The sequence below is a fragment of the Hemitrygon akajei genome, chromosome 3, assembly GCF_048418815.1.
Source record: "Hemitrygon akajei chromosome 3, sHemAka1.3, whole genome shotgun sequence".
NCBI lineage: Eukaryota > Metazoa > Chordata > Chondrichthyes > Myliobatiformes > Dasyatidae > Hemitrygon > Hemitrygon akajei.
Window position 1 is genome coordinate 3,353,233 of NC_133126.1, and position 14,849 is coordinate 3,368,081.

At 46.3% G+C, this 14,849-nt stretch overlaps 1 protein-coding gene across 1 annotated transcript in view; it reads left to right on the forward strand.

Annotated features, from left to right (window-relative positions):
- Positions 1–14,849, forward strand: part of LOC140724707 (protein unc-79 homolog) — a 436,731-nt gene that overhangs the window by 150,391 nt on the left and 271,491 nt on the right. Inside the window, exons 15-16 of the mRNA XM_073039156.1 lie at positions 9,460–9,650; positions 12,991–13,114. Coding sequence (XP_072895257.1) covers positions 9,460–9,650; positions 12,991–13,114 — 315 coding nt within the window. The remainder of the gene's footprint in view (positions 1–9,459; positions 9,651–12,990; positions 13,115–14,849) is intronic.

The following is a 14,849-nucleotide window of genomic DNA, read 5'->3' on the forward strand; positions in this document are numbered from 1 at the left end:
CAGCCTGAAACATTGACAGTTTATTTCTCTTCATAGATTGTGGTAAACCATGTATATCTGTCTGGACACGCCCCTCTGCTGACTGCTCCTGTGGCTCCTCCCACAGACCCCTGCTGACTGCTCCTGTGGCTCCTCCCACAGACCCCTGGATAAAGGTGACTGTGTCACTGCTCCTCCCACAGTCATCCAGCATGGATGTGTTCCGTTTTACTGCTAATAAAATTGATGCACTATCAATAACTCCAAAAGACTGGAAGTAGAGTAAACACTGAAAGGCTTTTATTAGCAATGCTTTCGAACTCTGGCTAGCCTGCTTTGAATCATACCTGGAGGAGATTGAAGTGACCCAGTCCGCCGCAAAGCGCAGAGTTCTCCTCTTCAGGGTCAGTCCACGGGTCTACTCGATGATTAGAGACCAGCCGAGTTACGACGGCGCGATGAGCGCCCTTAGAAGACAATACTACCTGCAGCCGGTAAATACCGTCTATGCAAGACATCGCTTAGCGATGCAGCGGCAGCGGGCAGGAGAGTCGAGCGCTGAGTTTGTCTGGGCCCTACAGACACTCGTGCGGGCCTGTGATTGCCGGGGGCTGACGGCTGAACAGCATGCGGAGCTCCTAGTAAGAGACGCCTTCGTCACAGGGATCAGGTCAGTGTATGTGCACCAGCGGCTGCTGGAACACGTCAATCTTACCTTACATTAGGCAGTTGAGCTGGCTGACACGCTGGAGGCTGCTCTGCACAACTCTGACGCTCTCCAGGCACGCGATCTCCTGACGGCCTCGTGGACGCCGCAAACCCTGCAACCCGCCGGTGATTCAACCAGGGCTGCTGCCAGTCGCAAGTCCGCAAAGTGTTACTTCTGTGGACTCGAAAAGCACCCCTGAAAACGCTGCCCGGCCTGAGAAGCTACCTGCTGCAGCTGCGGAAAGAAGGACCACTTCGCCAAGGCCTGTAAGTCCAAACCGCGAGCGGGATTGAGCAGCGCCGCGTGTGAGGCATGGGGCTCGCCATCTTGGCCGTCGCCATCTTGATTGCCCGCCATTGCGTGCGATGCATGGGGGTCGCCACCTTGGCTGTCGCCATCTTGCCTGCCCGCCACCGTGTGTGAGGCATGGGGGCGGACATCTTGGTCGGCGCCATCTTGCACCGCCTACGGCTCACAGGTGCTTACTGGGCTCCGTACCACGCCGGATCAAGACAGCGACTCAACTCTGGCCTCCGTGACCCTCAACCAAAGCGCTCCCCACCAGCTCATAAGGTCAATGATGGACATCCTGGTGGAGGGGCGCAGGACAAGCTGCCTATTTGACACGAGCAGCACGAAGAATTTTATCCACCCAGACACGGTGCAACATTGCGGACTCGTGACACGGCCGGTAAGCCAGAGGGTCGCCATGGCTTCTGGGTCGCATACAACAGACATCTGGGGGGAGGGTTGAGTAGCGACACTAGTGGTGCAGGGCACAGAATATCGAGACTTTACATTACTGGTCATGACTCAACTGTGTGTCCCTGTGCTATTGGGGCTCGACTTCCAGAGCCACCTGAAAAGCGTGACAATGGAGTATGACGGGCCCCTCCCACCAATCACTGTCAGCAATCCTCAGTTTTGTGGGAATTTGTCACATACCCCACTACTGACCACACACACACACACCGACCTGCACATCCCACCCAACACCATGCCAACAGCCGCACTACAGACACCACTTGTGGTCTCTCCACCCTCAAGATCCCTCCCCAACCGCTGTTCGCCAACCTGACCCCCGACTGTAAACCTGTGGCAACTAGAAGCAGGAGGTACAGCACGGGGGACAAAGCCTTCATTAAGTCGGAGGTGCAGCGGCTGCTCAGGGAGGGGATCATTGAGCCAAGCACAAGTCCTTGGAGGGACCAGGTGGTTGTTGTTCAGAACAGGGAGAAAAATAGGATGGTCGTGGACTATAGCCAGACCATCAATAGGTTCATGCAGCTTGACGCGTGTCCCCACCCCACATCGCGGATATAGTCAATCAGATAGCTCAGTACAAGGTGTACTCGACCATAGACCTAAAATCCGCTTACCATCAGGTCCCCATCCGCCCAGAGGACCGCCCTTACACCGCCTTCGAGGCGGATGGCAGGCTTTATCACTTCCTGCACGTCTCCTTCGGTGTCACGAATGGTGTATCTGTCTTCCAGAGGGAAATGGACTGGATGGTGAACCAGTGCCAACTGAAGGCCACGTTCCCATATCTGGATAACATCACCACCTGCAGTCACGACTGGCAGGATCACAACAACCTCCAAAAAATTTTCCAAGCAGCCAAAGCTTTTAACCTTACCTATAACAGGGACAAGTGTGTGTTCCGAACCACCCTACTTGCTATCCTTGGGTGTGTCGTGGAGAATGGAGTCATTAGCCCTGACCCTGACCTTATGCACCCCCTGTTGGAACTCCCTCTTCCCAACACCCTCAGAGCCCTCAGACGGTGCCTGGGCTTCTTTTCCTATTACGCCCAATAGGTCCCTAACTACACAGATGAGGCCTACCCCCGGTCAAGTCCACCACATTTCCCCTCTCAGCCGAGGCCTGCGCGGCCTTCAGCTGCATTAAAGGGGACATTGCCAAAGCAGCAATGCATACGGTGGATGAAACCATTCCCTTCCAAGTAGAGAGTGACGCCTCCGACTTTGCGCTGGCTGCTACCCCCAATCAGGTGGGAAGACAGGTGGCATTCTTCTCCTTCAAGGCCCTGAAATTCGGCACTCCGTGGTGGAGAAAGAAGCCCAGGCCATAGTGGAAGCTATTAGACACTGGAGGCACTATCTCGTCGGCAAAAAGATCCCCCGGTGCCCGACCAGCGCTGAGTCGTGTTCATGTTTAGCAACCAACAACGGGGCAAAATCAAAAATGAGAAAATTTTGCGGTGGAGAATCGAACTCTCCACCTACAGCTATGACATCATGTACAGGCCTGGAAAGCTCAGTGAGCCCTCCGATGCCCTATCCCGGGAAACGTGTTAGCTAGCACGTAGATCGACTGGCTATATGCCCTACATGCAGATCTTTGCCACCCGGGGGTTACCCGGCTTTTCCACTTCGTGAAAGCCTGGAACCTGCCTTACTCCCTTGAGGACATCAGGACGATGACCAGGGACTGCCAAATCTGCGCAGAGTGCAAACTGCACTTCTACCGTCCTGAAAAGGCACAACTTATCAAGGCCACCCGCCCCTTTGAACGACTGAGTGTCAACTTTAAGGGCCCCCTTCCCTCCTCCGACCGCATTATGTACTTCCTTAACGTAATTGACGAGTACTCGCGGTTCCCCTTCGCCACCCCCTGCCCCGATACCACTGCCACGTTAGTCATAAAGGCCCTGCACCAGCTCTTCACTCTGTTCGGATATCCCTACTATATCCACAGTGACAGAGGGTCCTCGTTTATGAGTGACGAGCTGCACCAGTACCTGGTGGCTAGGGGTATTGCTACTAGTAGGACCGCGAGCTATAATCCTCGAGGGAATGGACAGGTGGAGAGGGAGAATGGCACGGTGTGGAAGGCCACACTCTTAGCCCTTAGGTCAAAGGGACTGCCAGTCTCTCGCTGGCAGGAGGTCCTCCCCGAGGCACTCCACTCCATCCGCTCCCTGTTATGTACGTCCACCAATGCCACCTCTCATGAGCGACTCTTTTCTTTTCCCAGGAAGTCAACCACCGGGACCACCCTACCGGCTTGGCTGACGTGCCTGGGGTCAGTGCTGCTCCGGAAACATGTGAGGAGCAATAAATACTTCCCAATGGTCGAGAGGGTGCACCTACTTCATGCGAACCCCCAGTATGCCTACGTGATCTTACCCGATGGGCGGGAGGACACGGTCTCCGTCCTCGACCTGGCGCCCGCAGGAGCACCAGATCCCTACCCTGAACACTCCATAGTGACTATGAACCCCGTACCCACCGATATATATACCCACGAGACACCGTGCACTCCAAGCCCTACATAGACACCTCACGACAATCCCATACCGGACGTGACGCACACGCACGAGGGATTACTGATGCCTAACGGGCTGGCACCTCAAGTCAGGCCGGAGCCAGCACAACCACCGTCACCGGTGCAATCACCACTGGTGCTACGTAGATCGCAGCGATGGACTCGACCGCCTGATAGATTTGACCTGTAAATATACTTGTCTTAAATATTGTCAGTCATTTCACCCTGTGGGACTCTCTTTTTAAAAAGGAGGGGTGAATGTGGTAAACCATGTATATCTGTCTGGACACGCCCCTCTGCTGACTGCTCCTGTGGCTCCTCCCACAGACCCCTGGATAAAGGTGATTGTGTCACTGCTCCTCCCACAGTCATCCAGCATGGATGTGCTCCGTTTTACTGCTAATAAAATCCTTTCAGTGTTTACTCTATTTCCAGTCTTTTGGAGTTATTGATAGTGCATCACAGATGCTGCCTGATTTGCTGAGTTCCTCCAGCATTGTTATGCAGGAAGAGATTTGCCCCTCTATATCAGATCTGAGGAAAAGAGAAACAAGGTTGTCTAAGCAGTGGTGAATATGGGGCAGTGTGATGGGAGGAGCAAAGGGAATTTCTCAAATTGAGTGAAGTCATGTGGCAGACAATGATGGTTATTTGTTGCTGATGTGGTTCTAGCCCACTGGGAGGAAATGGCAAAAATGACCTTTACATGGACAGGAAGAAAGAGTGTTGTTTCTTTCTTCTATTGAGTGTTACTTTGGTATTGTCACTCTGTAATATTGTAAACAGGACAATTGATTTATTATATAACTATATAACAATTACAGCACGGAAGCAGGCCATCTTGGCCCTTCTAGTCCGTGCCGAACGCTTACTCTCACCTAGTCCTACTGGCCCGCACTCAGCCCATAACCCTCCATTCCTTTCCAATTTTACTTTAAATGACAATACCAAACCTGCCTCTACCACTTCTACTGGAAGCTCGTTCCACACAGCTACCACTCTCTGAGTAAATAAGTTCCCCCTCGTGTTACCCCTAAACATTTACCCCCTAACTCTCAACTCATGTCCTCTTGTTTGAATCTCCTCTACTCTCTGTGGAAAAAGCCTATCCACGTCAACTCTATCTATCTCCCTCATAATTTTAAATATCACTATCAAGTCCCCCCTCAACCTTGTACGCTCCAAAGAATAAAGACCTAACTTGTTCAACCTTTTTCTGTAACTTAGGTGCTGAAACCCAGGTACAGAGAAGATTCTAGTAAATCTTCTCTGTACTCTCTCTATTTTGTTGACATCTTTCCTATAATTCGGTGACCAGAACTGTACACAATACTCCAAATTTTGCCTTACCAGTGCCTTGTACAATTTTAACATTACATCCCAACTCCTATACTCAATGCTCTGATTTATTAAGGCCAGCATACCAAAAGCTTTCTTCACCACCTTATCCACATGAGATTCCACCTTCAAGGAACTATGCACCATTATTCCTAGATCACTCTGTTCTACTGCATTTTTCAGTGCCCTACCATTTACCATGTATGTCCTATTTGGATTATTCCTACCAAAATGTAGCACCTCACACTTATCAGCATTAAACTCCATCTGCCATCGTTCAGCTCACTCTTCTAACTGGCCTAAATCTCTCTGCAAGCTTTGAAAACCTACTTCATTATCCACAACGCCACCTACCGTAGTATCACCTGCATACTTACTAATCCAATTTACCACCCCATCATCCAGATCATTAATGTATATGACAAACAACATTGGACCCAGTACAGAATCCTGAGGCACACCACTAGTCACCGGCCTCCCAATCTGACAGTTATCCACCACTACTCTCTGGCATCTCCCATCCAGCCACTGTTGAATCCATTTTACTACTTCAATAATAATACCTAACGATTGAACCTTCCTAACTAACCTTCTGTGTGGAACCTTGTCAAAGGCCTTACTGAAGTCCATATAGACAACATCCACTGCTTTACCCTCATCAACTTTCCTCGTAACCTCTTCAAAAAATTCAATAAGATTTGTCAAACATCCTTCCATGCACAAATCCATGCTGACTGTTCCTAATCAGACCCTGTCTATCCAGATAATTACGTATACCATCTCTAAGAATACTTTCCATTAATTTACCCACCACTGATGTCAAACTGACAGGCCTGTAATTGCTAGGTTTACTCTAAGAGTAATATATGAATAATCAAAATTGTTGTGATGGTCAGGTGAGAGGAATATAGATCATTGTTATGACTAATTGTTCACAGATTAAGAACAGTTTTTCATGGTGCATGTGTATTGAGAGCTGGGCTGACTGAGTTACAGTGTGAAACTAAACCTCCGATGCTAGTCAAAGAATGTAAGTTGGCAGCAATTGATATGTTTGAACTCATGTCTGAAGTGAGAGAACAGAACAGTAAAGCACAGGAGCAGGTTCTTCGGCCCGCATTGTTGTTCCAAACCAAGTAAATTAATAATAAAATGAACAACTAATCTAATGCCCTCTGCCGAAAGAATGTCCAGATCCTTCCATTTTCCTCACATTCATTCAAAAATCCCTTACAAAATCTCTAAAGTATCTGCCTGTACAACCACACCATGCAGTGCATTCCAGGCATCCATCACTCTCTGTGCTTTAAAAAAACTTATTCCTCACCTCTCCTTTAAGATGACTCCTTCTCACCATAAATACATGCCTTCTGGCAATAGACATTTTAACCCTGAGAAAAAGATGCTGTCTGTCTACTCTGTCTGTGCCTCTCTTAACCTTATAAGCCTCCATCAGATCTCCAGGCAGCCTCTGCCATTCTAGAGAGTTAGAATCAGAATTCAGAATCAGAATCAGGTTTATTATCATGGGCATGTTTCATGAAAAATAATATAATTTTGTAAAGTTTGTTGTAAAAAATTAATTTAGATTTGGTGAAACATGTACTTGTTCAGTTTGAAGGTTTATGGGAAAGTCAACATACTGTTCCTTTTCCATTGTCTCTGTGGGGTAGCTGTGACTCCACTCAGCCCAGAATCTGCATGTGATCCAATTATTCGTGTTCCTTCACTTTCTCCGTTGGTAGAGAGCTCATGGTTAAGTCCCAGTCTTTCTAACCAACCAGTTGTTCTACTTCTCTGGGCTATAACTGAGAAATGTTTTTATTGTTGTTATTGACTTTACTCAGTTTCTTAATCCATGAGTAAAACAGTGCAAATTCTCCAAGGAATTGAGAAGCAGTTCAGAATATCTGTCTGATTAATTGATCCATCACGTGTACATCGAATCATGCAGTGAAATGTGTTGTCAACCTAAGGTTCAAAGTACGTACATTTATTATTGAAGTATGCATACTACTTTCAAGCTTGGGACTCATCTCCTTGCAGGCAGCCACAAATCAAAGAAGCATAATAGAACCCATTAAAAAAAACTCCATACCACCAAGACTATCAAACACACAATGTGTTAAAAGAAGAACAAATTGTGCAAACAATAAAAAAAACAAATAAATCACAGAACATGAACTGCAGAGTCCCTGAAATTGAGTCCATAGCCACAGAGCCAGTTCAGTGCTGAGCTGAGTGAAGCTGGCACAGGAGCCCGATGGCTGCAGGCCACAGGCACAGAGCCAGTTCAATGCTGAGGTGAGTCAAGCTGGTCTAGGAGCCTGACAATTGCAGGCCACAGGCACAGAGCCAGTTCAGAGCTGAGGTGAGTCAAGTCAGTCCAGGAACCCGATGGCTGCAGGCCACAGTCACAGAGCCAGTTCAGTGCTGAGGTGAGTCAAGTCAGTCCAGGAGCCCGATGGCTGCAGGCCACAGGCACAGAGCCAGTTCAGTGCTGAGCTGAGTGAAGCTGGCACAGGAGCCCGATGGCTGCAGGCCAGTCACAGAGCCAGTTCAATGCTGAGGTGAGTGAAGCTGGTCCAGGAGCCTGACAATTGCAGGCCACAGGCACAGAGCCAGTTCAGAGCTGAGGTGAGTCAAGTCAGTCCAGGAGTCTGATGGCTGAAGGCCACAGGCACAGAGCCAGTTCAGAGCTGAGGTGAGTCAAGTCAGTCCAGGAGCCCGATGGCTGCAGGCCACAATCTCAGAGCCAGTTCAGTGCTGAGGTGAGTGAAGCTGGCCCAGGAGCCTGATGGCTGCAGGCCACAGTCACAGAGCCAGTTCAGTGCTGAGGTGAGTGCTGATGATTGCAGGCCACAATCACAGAGCCAGTTCAGTGCTGAGGTGAGTGCTGATGATTGCAGGCCACAGTCACAGAGCCAGTTCAGTGCTGAGGTGAGTGCTGATGATTGCAGGCCACAGTCACAGAGCCAGTTCAGTGCTGAGGTGAGTGCTGATGATTGCAGGCCACAGTCACAGAGCCAGTTCAGTGCTGAGGTGAGTGCTGATGATTGCAGGCCACAGTCACAGAGCCAGTTCAGTGCTGAGGTGAGTGCTGATGATTGCAGGCCACAGTCACAGAGCCAGTTCAGTGCTGAGGTGAGTGCTGATGATTGCAGGCCACAGTCACAGAGCCAGTTCAGTGCTGAGGTGAGTGCTGATGATTGCAGGCCACAGTCACAGAGCTAGATGTAATGGGAGCAGCCTGTAAGTGTTGCTACACATTCTGGCGCCAACATAGTATGCCTACAATGGCAGAACAACACAGAACACAACAAGCAACAGAGCAACAGGAGTAAATTAAGCCCCTTTCCTCCCTCCCAACCACACAGCAGCACAGGTAGTCCTGCAACTCTGAGCCTCTGGGCCTTCAGCAGCCTGACGGGCAATAGGCCTCAGACTTCCTCGGTTCAAGCCTTTCTGATCAAATATCGGGGTTCAATCTTCGGTATCAATCCCAGAATAATAATTATCTTTTTAATTGTCCATACTTAAAGATTAAGATTTTGCTGGTTACTTTCTGCAGATTACATTTTCATAATCCTCCTAGTGTAGTGAAAGTCTTAATCAAATCATTAATGTCTCAAGGAAAGTGTGCACAGTAACCAACAATTATTTTATTTGAATTAACTTTTATGAACAAATTTATGAATTAGTGATATAAGGTTTGAAGCACACCTCCATCTTCTCCTTCAATCTGCCACCCTCTACATTATCTTCAAAATGGAGAGCGTCAATGCAGTTCTCTTTACTTTTGTTCCCTTTGTCTCACCCACAGTGACCATATCTTCATGTGTGCGGGCGATATGCTTTTGAAATTCCTTCCTAAACATGTGTCTGTCAAACTCTGGATTTTTCCTTCATCATTCTTAAAACTCAGCTTTGGCAGTAATGCAACAGTGGATGCTAACTGCCGTAAAAACTCAAGGAAGAAGAAGGAAAACTCAGCTTGCCAACACAGCTCTAAATTATGTCACCAGTGATTCTTTCCATGATTCATTGCTAATTTTGTTTGGTTTGGCTTCTAGGAAGAATGTTACGATATTTTCTTCATAAAAGGTGTGACATGAATGTAAGCTTTTGTACTTTATTTTCAGGTTGGTGGCTATTGGGATAAGTGTTGCAGTACTGTGACACAACTGAAAGAAGGCTTGAATCGAATCCTATGCCTCATTCCATACAATGTCATTAATCAGGCTGTGTGGGAAAGCATTATGCCAGAATGGTTGGAATCCATCCGAACTGAGGTGCCAGAAAGTCAGTTGAAAGAGTTTAAAGAAGTCTTAAGGTATGTACTGGTTGTGTGTCTAACTGCTTCATTCTCTCTTAGTAATGTTATTTACTACCACTCCTCCACGCTTCCCCCACCACCACTACTTTATCATTTCCTGTCAGTCACCCTAGTGTCACTTTATAAAGGCTATCTATGTATTTATTTTTATTGTGTTTTTTATTATGGTAACACATCAAAAATGCTGGAGGAACTCAACAGGTCTGGCAGGATTCATGGAAGTGGATAGCCAGTGTTTCAGGCTGAAACCTTTTCTTCACGACGTGAAAGGAAAGGGAAGATGCCACAATAACAAAGTGGGGCAATGGGAAGGAGGACAGCCTGAAGGTGATAGGTGAAGCCAGGTGGGTGGGAAAGATAAAGGACTGGAGAGGAAGGAACCTGATAGGAGAGGAGAGTGGACCATAAGAGAATGGGAAGAAGGAGGGGCACCAGGGGAGGTGATAGTCAGAGGAAAATAGGTAAGAGGCCAGAGTGGAGAATAGATGAAGAGAGGTGAGAGTATTGTTTTACCATTAACTGTGGAATTCAATGCTTAAAACTATAAGGGATGCCAACTCAGTTCAAAGCCTGTTTATTTAACCTCATTTTGAACTAACATCTTTACATCTTATTTTCATGTTCACACTTTATCCTATTGTAAAGCACTTTGAACTACATATAGTCAAAGACAGGTACAGCACAGAAAGGGGCCCTTTGGCCCATCTAGTCCATGGTGAAACAATTTAAACTGCCTACTCCCATTGACCTGTACAGGTTACATAGCCCTCCATATCCCAACTATCCATGTACCTAGCTAAAATTCTCTTAAATGTTGAAATCGAGCTTGCATCCATTATTCCACACTCTTATGATCCTCTGAATAAAGAGGTTTCCCCTCATATTCTTCTCAAACTTCTCACCTTTCATCCTTAACTCATGACATTTGGTTGTAGTCCCACCCAATCTCGGTGCAAAAAACTTGCTTGTATTTACCCTAACTATACCCCTCGTAATTTTGTATTCATCTATTAAATCTTCTCTCAATTTTCTTTGTCTAAGGAATACAATCCTAACCTTCTCAATCTTTCCTTATAACTCAGGTCCTCCAGACCTGGCAACATCCTGGTAAACTTTCTCTGAACTCTTCCAACATGTTTACATCTTTCCTGTAGGTAGGTGAACAAAACTGCACACGAAACTCCAAATTAGGCCTCACCAATGTCTTATACAACTTCAACATAACATCCTGTCTCCTGTCCTCAGGACACTGATTTCTGAAGGCCAATGTGCCAGAAGCTTTTTTCATGACCCTAACTACCTGTGACACCACTTTCAGCGAATTATGGACCTGGATTCCCCAATCCCCTTGTTCTACCACAGGCCTCACTGCCCTATAGTTCTCTGTGTAAGATCTACCCTGGTTGGATCTACTGAAGTGCAAAACTTTATACTTCTCTGCATTAAATTCCATCTGCCATTTTTCATACCATTTTTCTAGCTGATGCAGATCCTTCTGCAAACCATGATAGCCTTCCTCACTGTCCACTACACCCCATTTTTGGTGTCATCTGCAAATTTGCTGATCCAGTTAACCACGTTATCATTCTGATTATTGATATGGATGACAAACAACAAAGGACCCAGCACTGATCCCTGTAACACACCGCTAACAGGCCTCCAGTCAAAGAGGTAGCCCTCTCCGACCACTCCCTGACTTCTCCCACAAAGCCAATGCCTAATCCAACATACTACCTGATCCTGAATTTTGAGCGACTGAACTTTCTTGACCAGCTTCACATGCGGAACCTTGTCAGATGCCTTACTGAAGTACATGTAGACAGCATCTGCTGTTTTGTTTTTATGCACTTCCTGGTAACTTTCTCAAACTCTGTAAGATTGATTAGACATGACCTACCATGCATGAAGCCATGCTGACAATCCTTAATCAGTCCATGTCAATCCAAATACTTGTATATCCAGTCCCTTAGGATATCTTCCAATAACTTTCCCAAAATTGATGTCAGACGCACAGGCCTATAATTTGCAGGTTTCCATTTAGGGTCTTTTTAAAACAGTGAAACAACATTGGCTGTCCTGCGATCCTCTGGTACTTCCCCATTAGGGGAAAAGGCAGGAATGGGGTACTGATTGTGGATGATCAGCCATGATCACATTGAATGGCGGTGCTGGCTTGAAGGGCTGAATGGCCTACTCCTGCACCTATTGTCTATTGTTATTAAGGATGATTTAAATATCTCTGCTAGGGCCCCGGTAATTTTGCCTCCCGTAGGATCTGAGGGAACACCTTGTTAGGCCCTGAGGATTTATCCTCTCTGATTAGCCTCAGGATAGCAAACTCCTCTGTGATCTGTACAGGGTCCAGGATGTTGATGCTGCTTTGCCTCACTGGATCTTTCCAAATGTGTCGCTATTTCTTCTTTAATGGTTGTTTTAAGCATTTTCCCAACTACAGATGTTAAACTAACTGGCCAATAGTTACCTGCCTTTTGCCTACATCCTTTTTTGAACAATGCTGTGACATTTGCCATCTTCCAATCTGCTGGGATCTGCCCAGAGTCCAGAGAATTTTGGTAAATAATAACCAAAGCCCTCCCACTGCAAATTGCTCTGCAGGGCAGATAAGATGTCGTGAACTCGGGCACCAGGCAGGCAACATAGCCTTCTTTGAAACTAATGGCATTGTGGTCACTGGGCGCAAGGTGTTCCCCTGCACAAACTTCTGACACCCACACTGTCTCATTCCCTGACAGCTGATCTAGTATCACACACTCTTTCATTGGGACTTCTACATACTTATGATGGAAACTTTCCTGAACACATTAGCCAAACTCTATCGCATTTAGTCATTGTTATTGAAGGGGATGGCCGCATGGGTACTCTGCACTGGCACCTTAACCTCTTTCCTCTTCCAGACTCTCTCCCAGTTTCCTGTATACCTGCACCTTGGGTATAACTACCTCTCTGCATGTCATCTCATACATAGAATGTACGAAAAATGCTCTTAATAAGCTATTATTATATATGGAAAAATTAAAATGTATCTGTGTTTAAGTACTTGATCTGTCTATATTATTGTTATTCTGACTGGAAAATATTAAGATAATTTAAGTTAAATTCAAGCTTATTGTCACCTGACTGTACATATATCCAACAAGTGAAATATTCCTCTAGACCATGATGTACACCCACAATACAGTTATCACACAGAGCAAATAACACCAAATATTACCACAAATAAGTTAATAAAATATAATTCAAAATGCATGCGGTGTGTGTAGTGTGCAGTACAGGTAATTGATAATAATTAACTATTGATAATATTGATTTATTTCAGCAAAATGTTTGATGTTGAACTTTGCCCATTGCCATTTTCCTTGGAAGAAATGTTTGGTTTTATTAGCTGTCGGTTCACTGGCTACCCCGCTTCAGTCCAGGAACAAGCATTACTTTGGCTTCATGTAAGTTTTTTTTATCTTTAATCTGAAGGCTTAGTTTGAAGATCAGTTGAAATGTCAGTGATGTTCCACAGGGGTTGGTGTTGGGACTTTTTATGCTCTATATAAATGATTTAGATGATTGAATAGATGGCTTTGTTGCCAAGTTTTTGGATGATACGAAGATTGATTGGAGGGGCGGTTAGTGTTGAGGAAACAGGTAGGATGCAGTAGGACTTAGAAACATAGAAAACCTACAGCACAATACAGGCTCTTTGGCCCACAATGCTGTGCCGAACACGTACTTACTTCAGAAATTACCTAGGGTTACCCATAGCCCTCTATTTTTCTAAGCTCCATGTGCATATCCAGGAGTCTCTGAAAAGACCCTACTATATCCACATCCACCTCTGTTGCCGACAGCCAATTCCATGCACTCACCACTCTCCCTGTAAAAAAAAAAACTTACCCCTGACATCTCCTGTGCACATACTTCCAAGCACCTTAAAACTTTGCCCTCTCGTGTTAGCCATTTCAGCCCAGGGAAAAAGCCTCTGACTATCTGTATGATCAATGCCTCTCATCACCTTCTACACCTCTATCAGGTCACCTCTCATCCTCTGCCACTCCAAGGAGAAAAGGCCAAGTTCACCCAACCTGTTCTCATAAGGCATGCTCCCCAATCCAGGCAACATCCTTGTAAATCTCCTCTGCAGCCTTTTTATGGTTTCCACATCCTTCTTATAGTAAGGCGACCAGAACTGAGCACAGTACTCCAAGCGGGGTCTGATCTGGGTCCTATATAGCTGTAACATTACCTCTCAGCTCTTAAGCTCAATCCCACTGTTGATGAATGGCCTACTTCTGCTCCTTTGTCTTGTGATCTTGTGATCTACTTAATGAATACTTTGCTTCAGTATTCACTATGGAAGAGGACCTTGGCGATTGTAGGGGTGACTTATAGCAGACTGAAAAGCTTGAACATACAGACATTAAGAAAGAGGAATGCTGGAGTTCTGGAAAACATTAAGTTGAATAAGTCACCGGGACCAGATGAGATGTACCTCAGACTACTGTGGGAGGTGAGGGAGGAGATTGCTGTGCCTTTGGCAATGGATCTTTGCATCATCAACAGGATGGGAGAGGTCCCGGAGAATTGGAGGGTTGCAGATCTTGTTCCCTTATTCTAGAAAGCGAGTACAGATAGCCCATGGAATTATAGACCAGTGAGTCTTACTTCAGTGGTTGGTAAGTTGATGGAGAAGATCCTGAGAGGCAGGATTTATGAACATTTGAGAGGCAAAATCCAGTTAGGGATAATCAGCATGGCTTTGTCAAGGGCAGGCCGTGGCTTACGAGCCTGATTGAATTTTTTGAGGATGTGACTGAACACATTGATGAAGGTAGAGGAGTAGATGGATATTAGCAAGGCATTTGATAAGGTACCCCATGCAAGGCTTATTGAGAAAGTAAGGAGGCATGGGATCCAAGGGCACATTGTTTTGTGGATCCAGAACTGGCTTGCCCACAGAAGACAAAGAGTGGTTGTAAAAGGGCCATATTCTGCATAGAGTTTGTTAACCAGTGGAGTGCCTCAGGGATCTGTTCTGGGACCCATTATCTTTGTGATTTTTATAAATGACCTGGATGAGGAAGTGGAGAGATGGTTTAGTAAATTTGCTGATGACACAAAGTTTGGGGGTGTTGTGGATAGTGTGGAGGGCTGTCAGAGGTTACAGCAGGGCATTGATAGGATGCA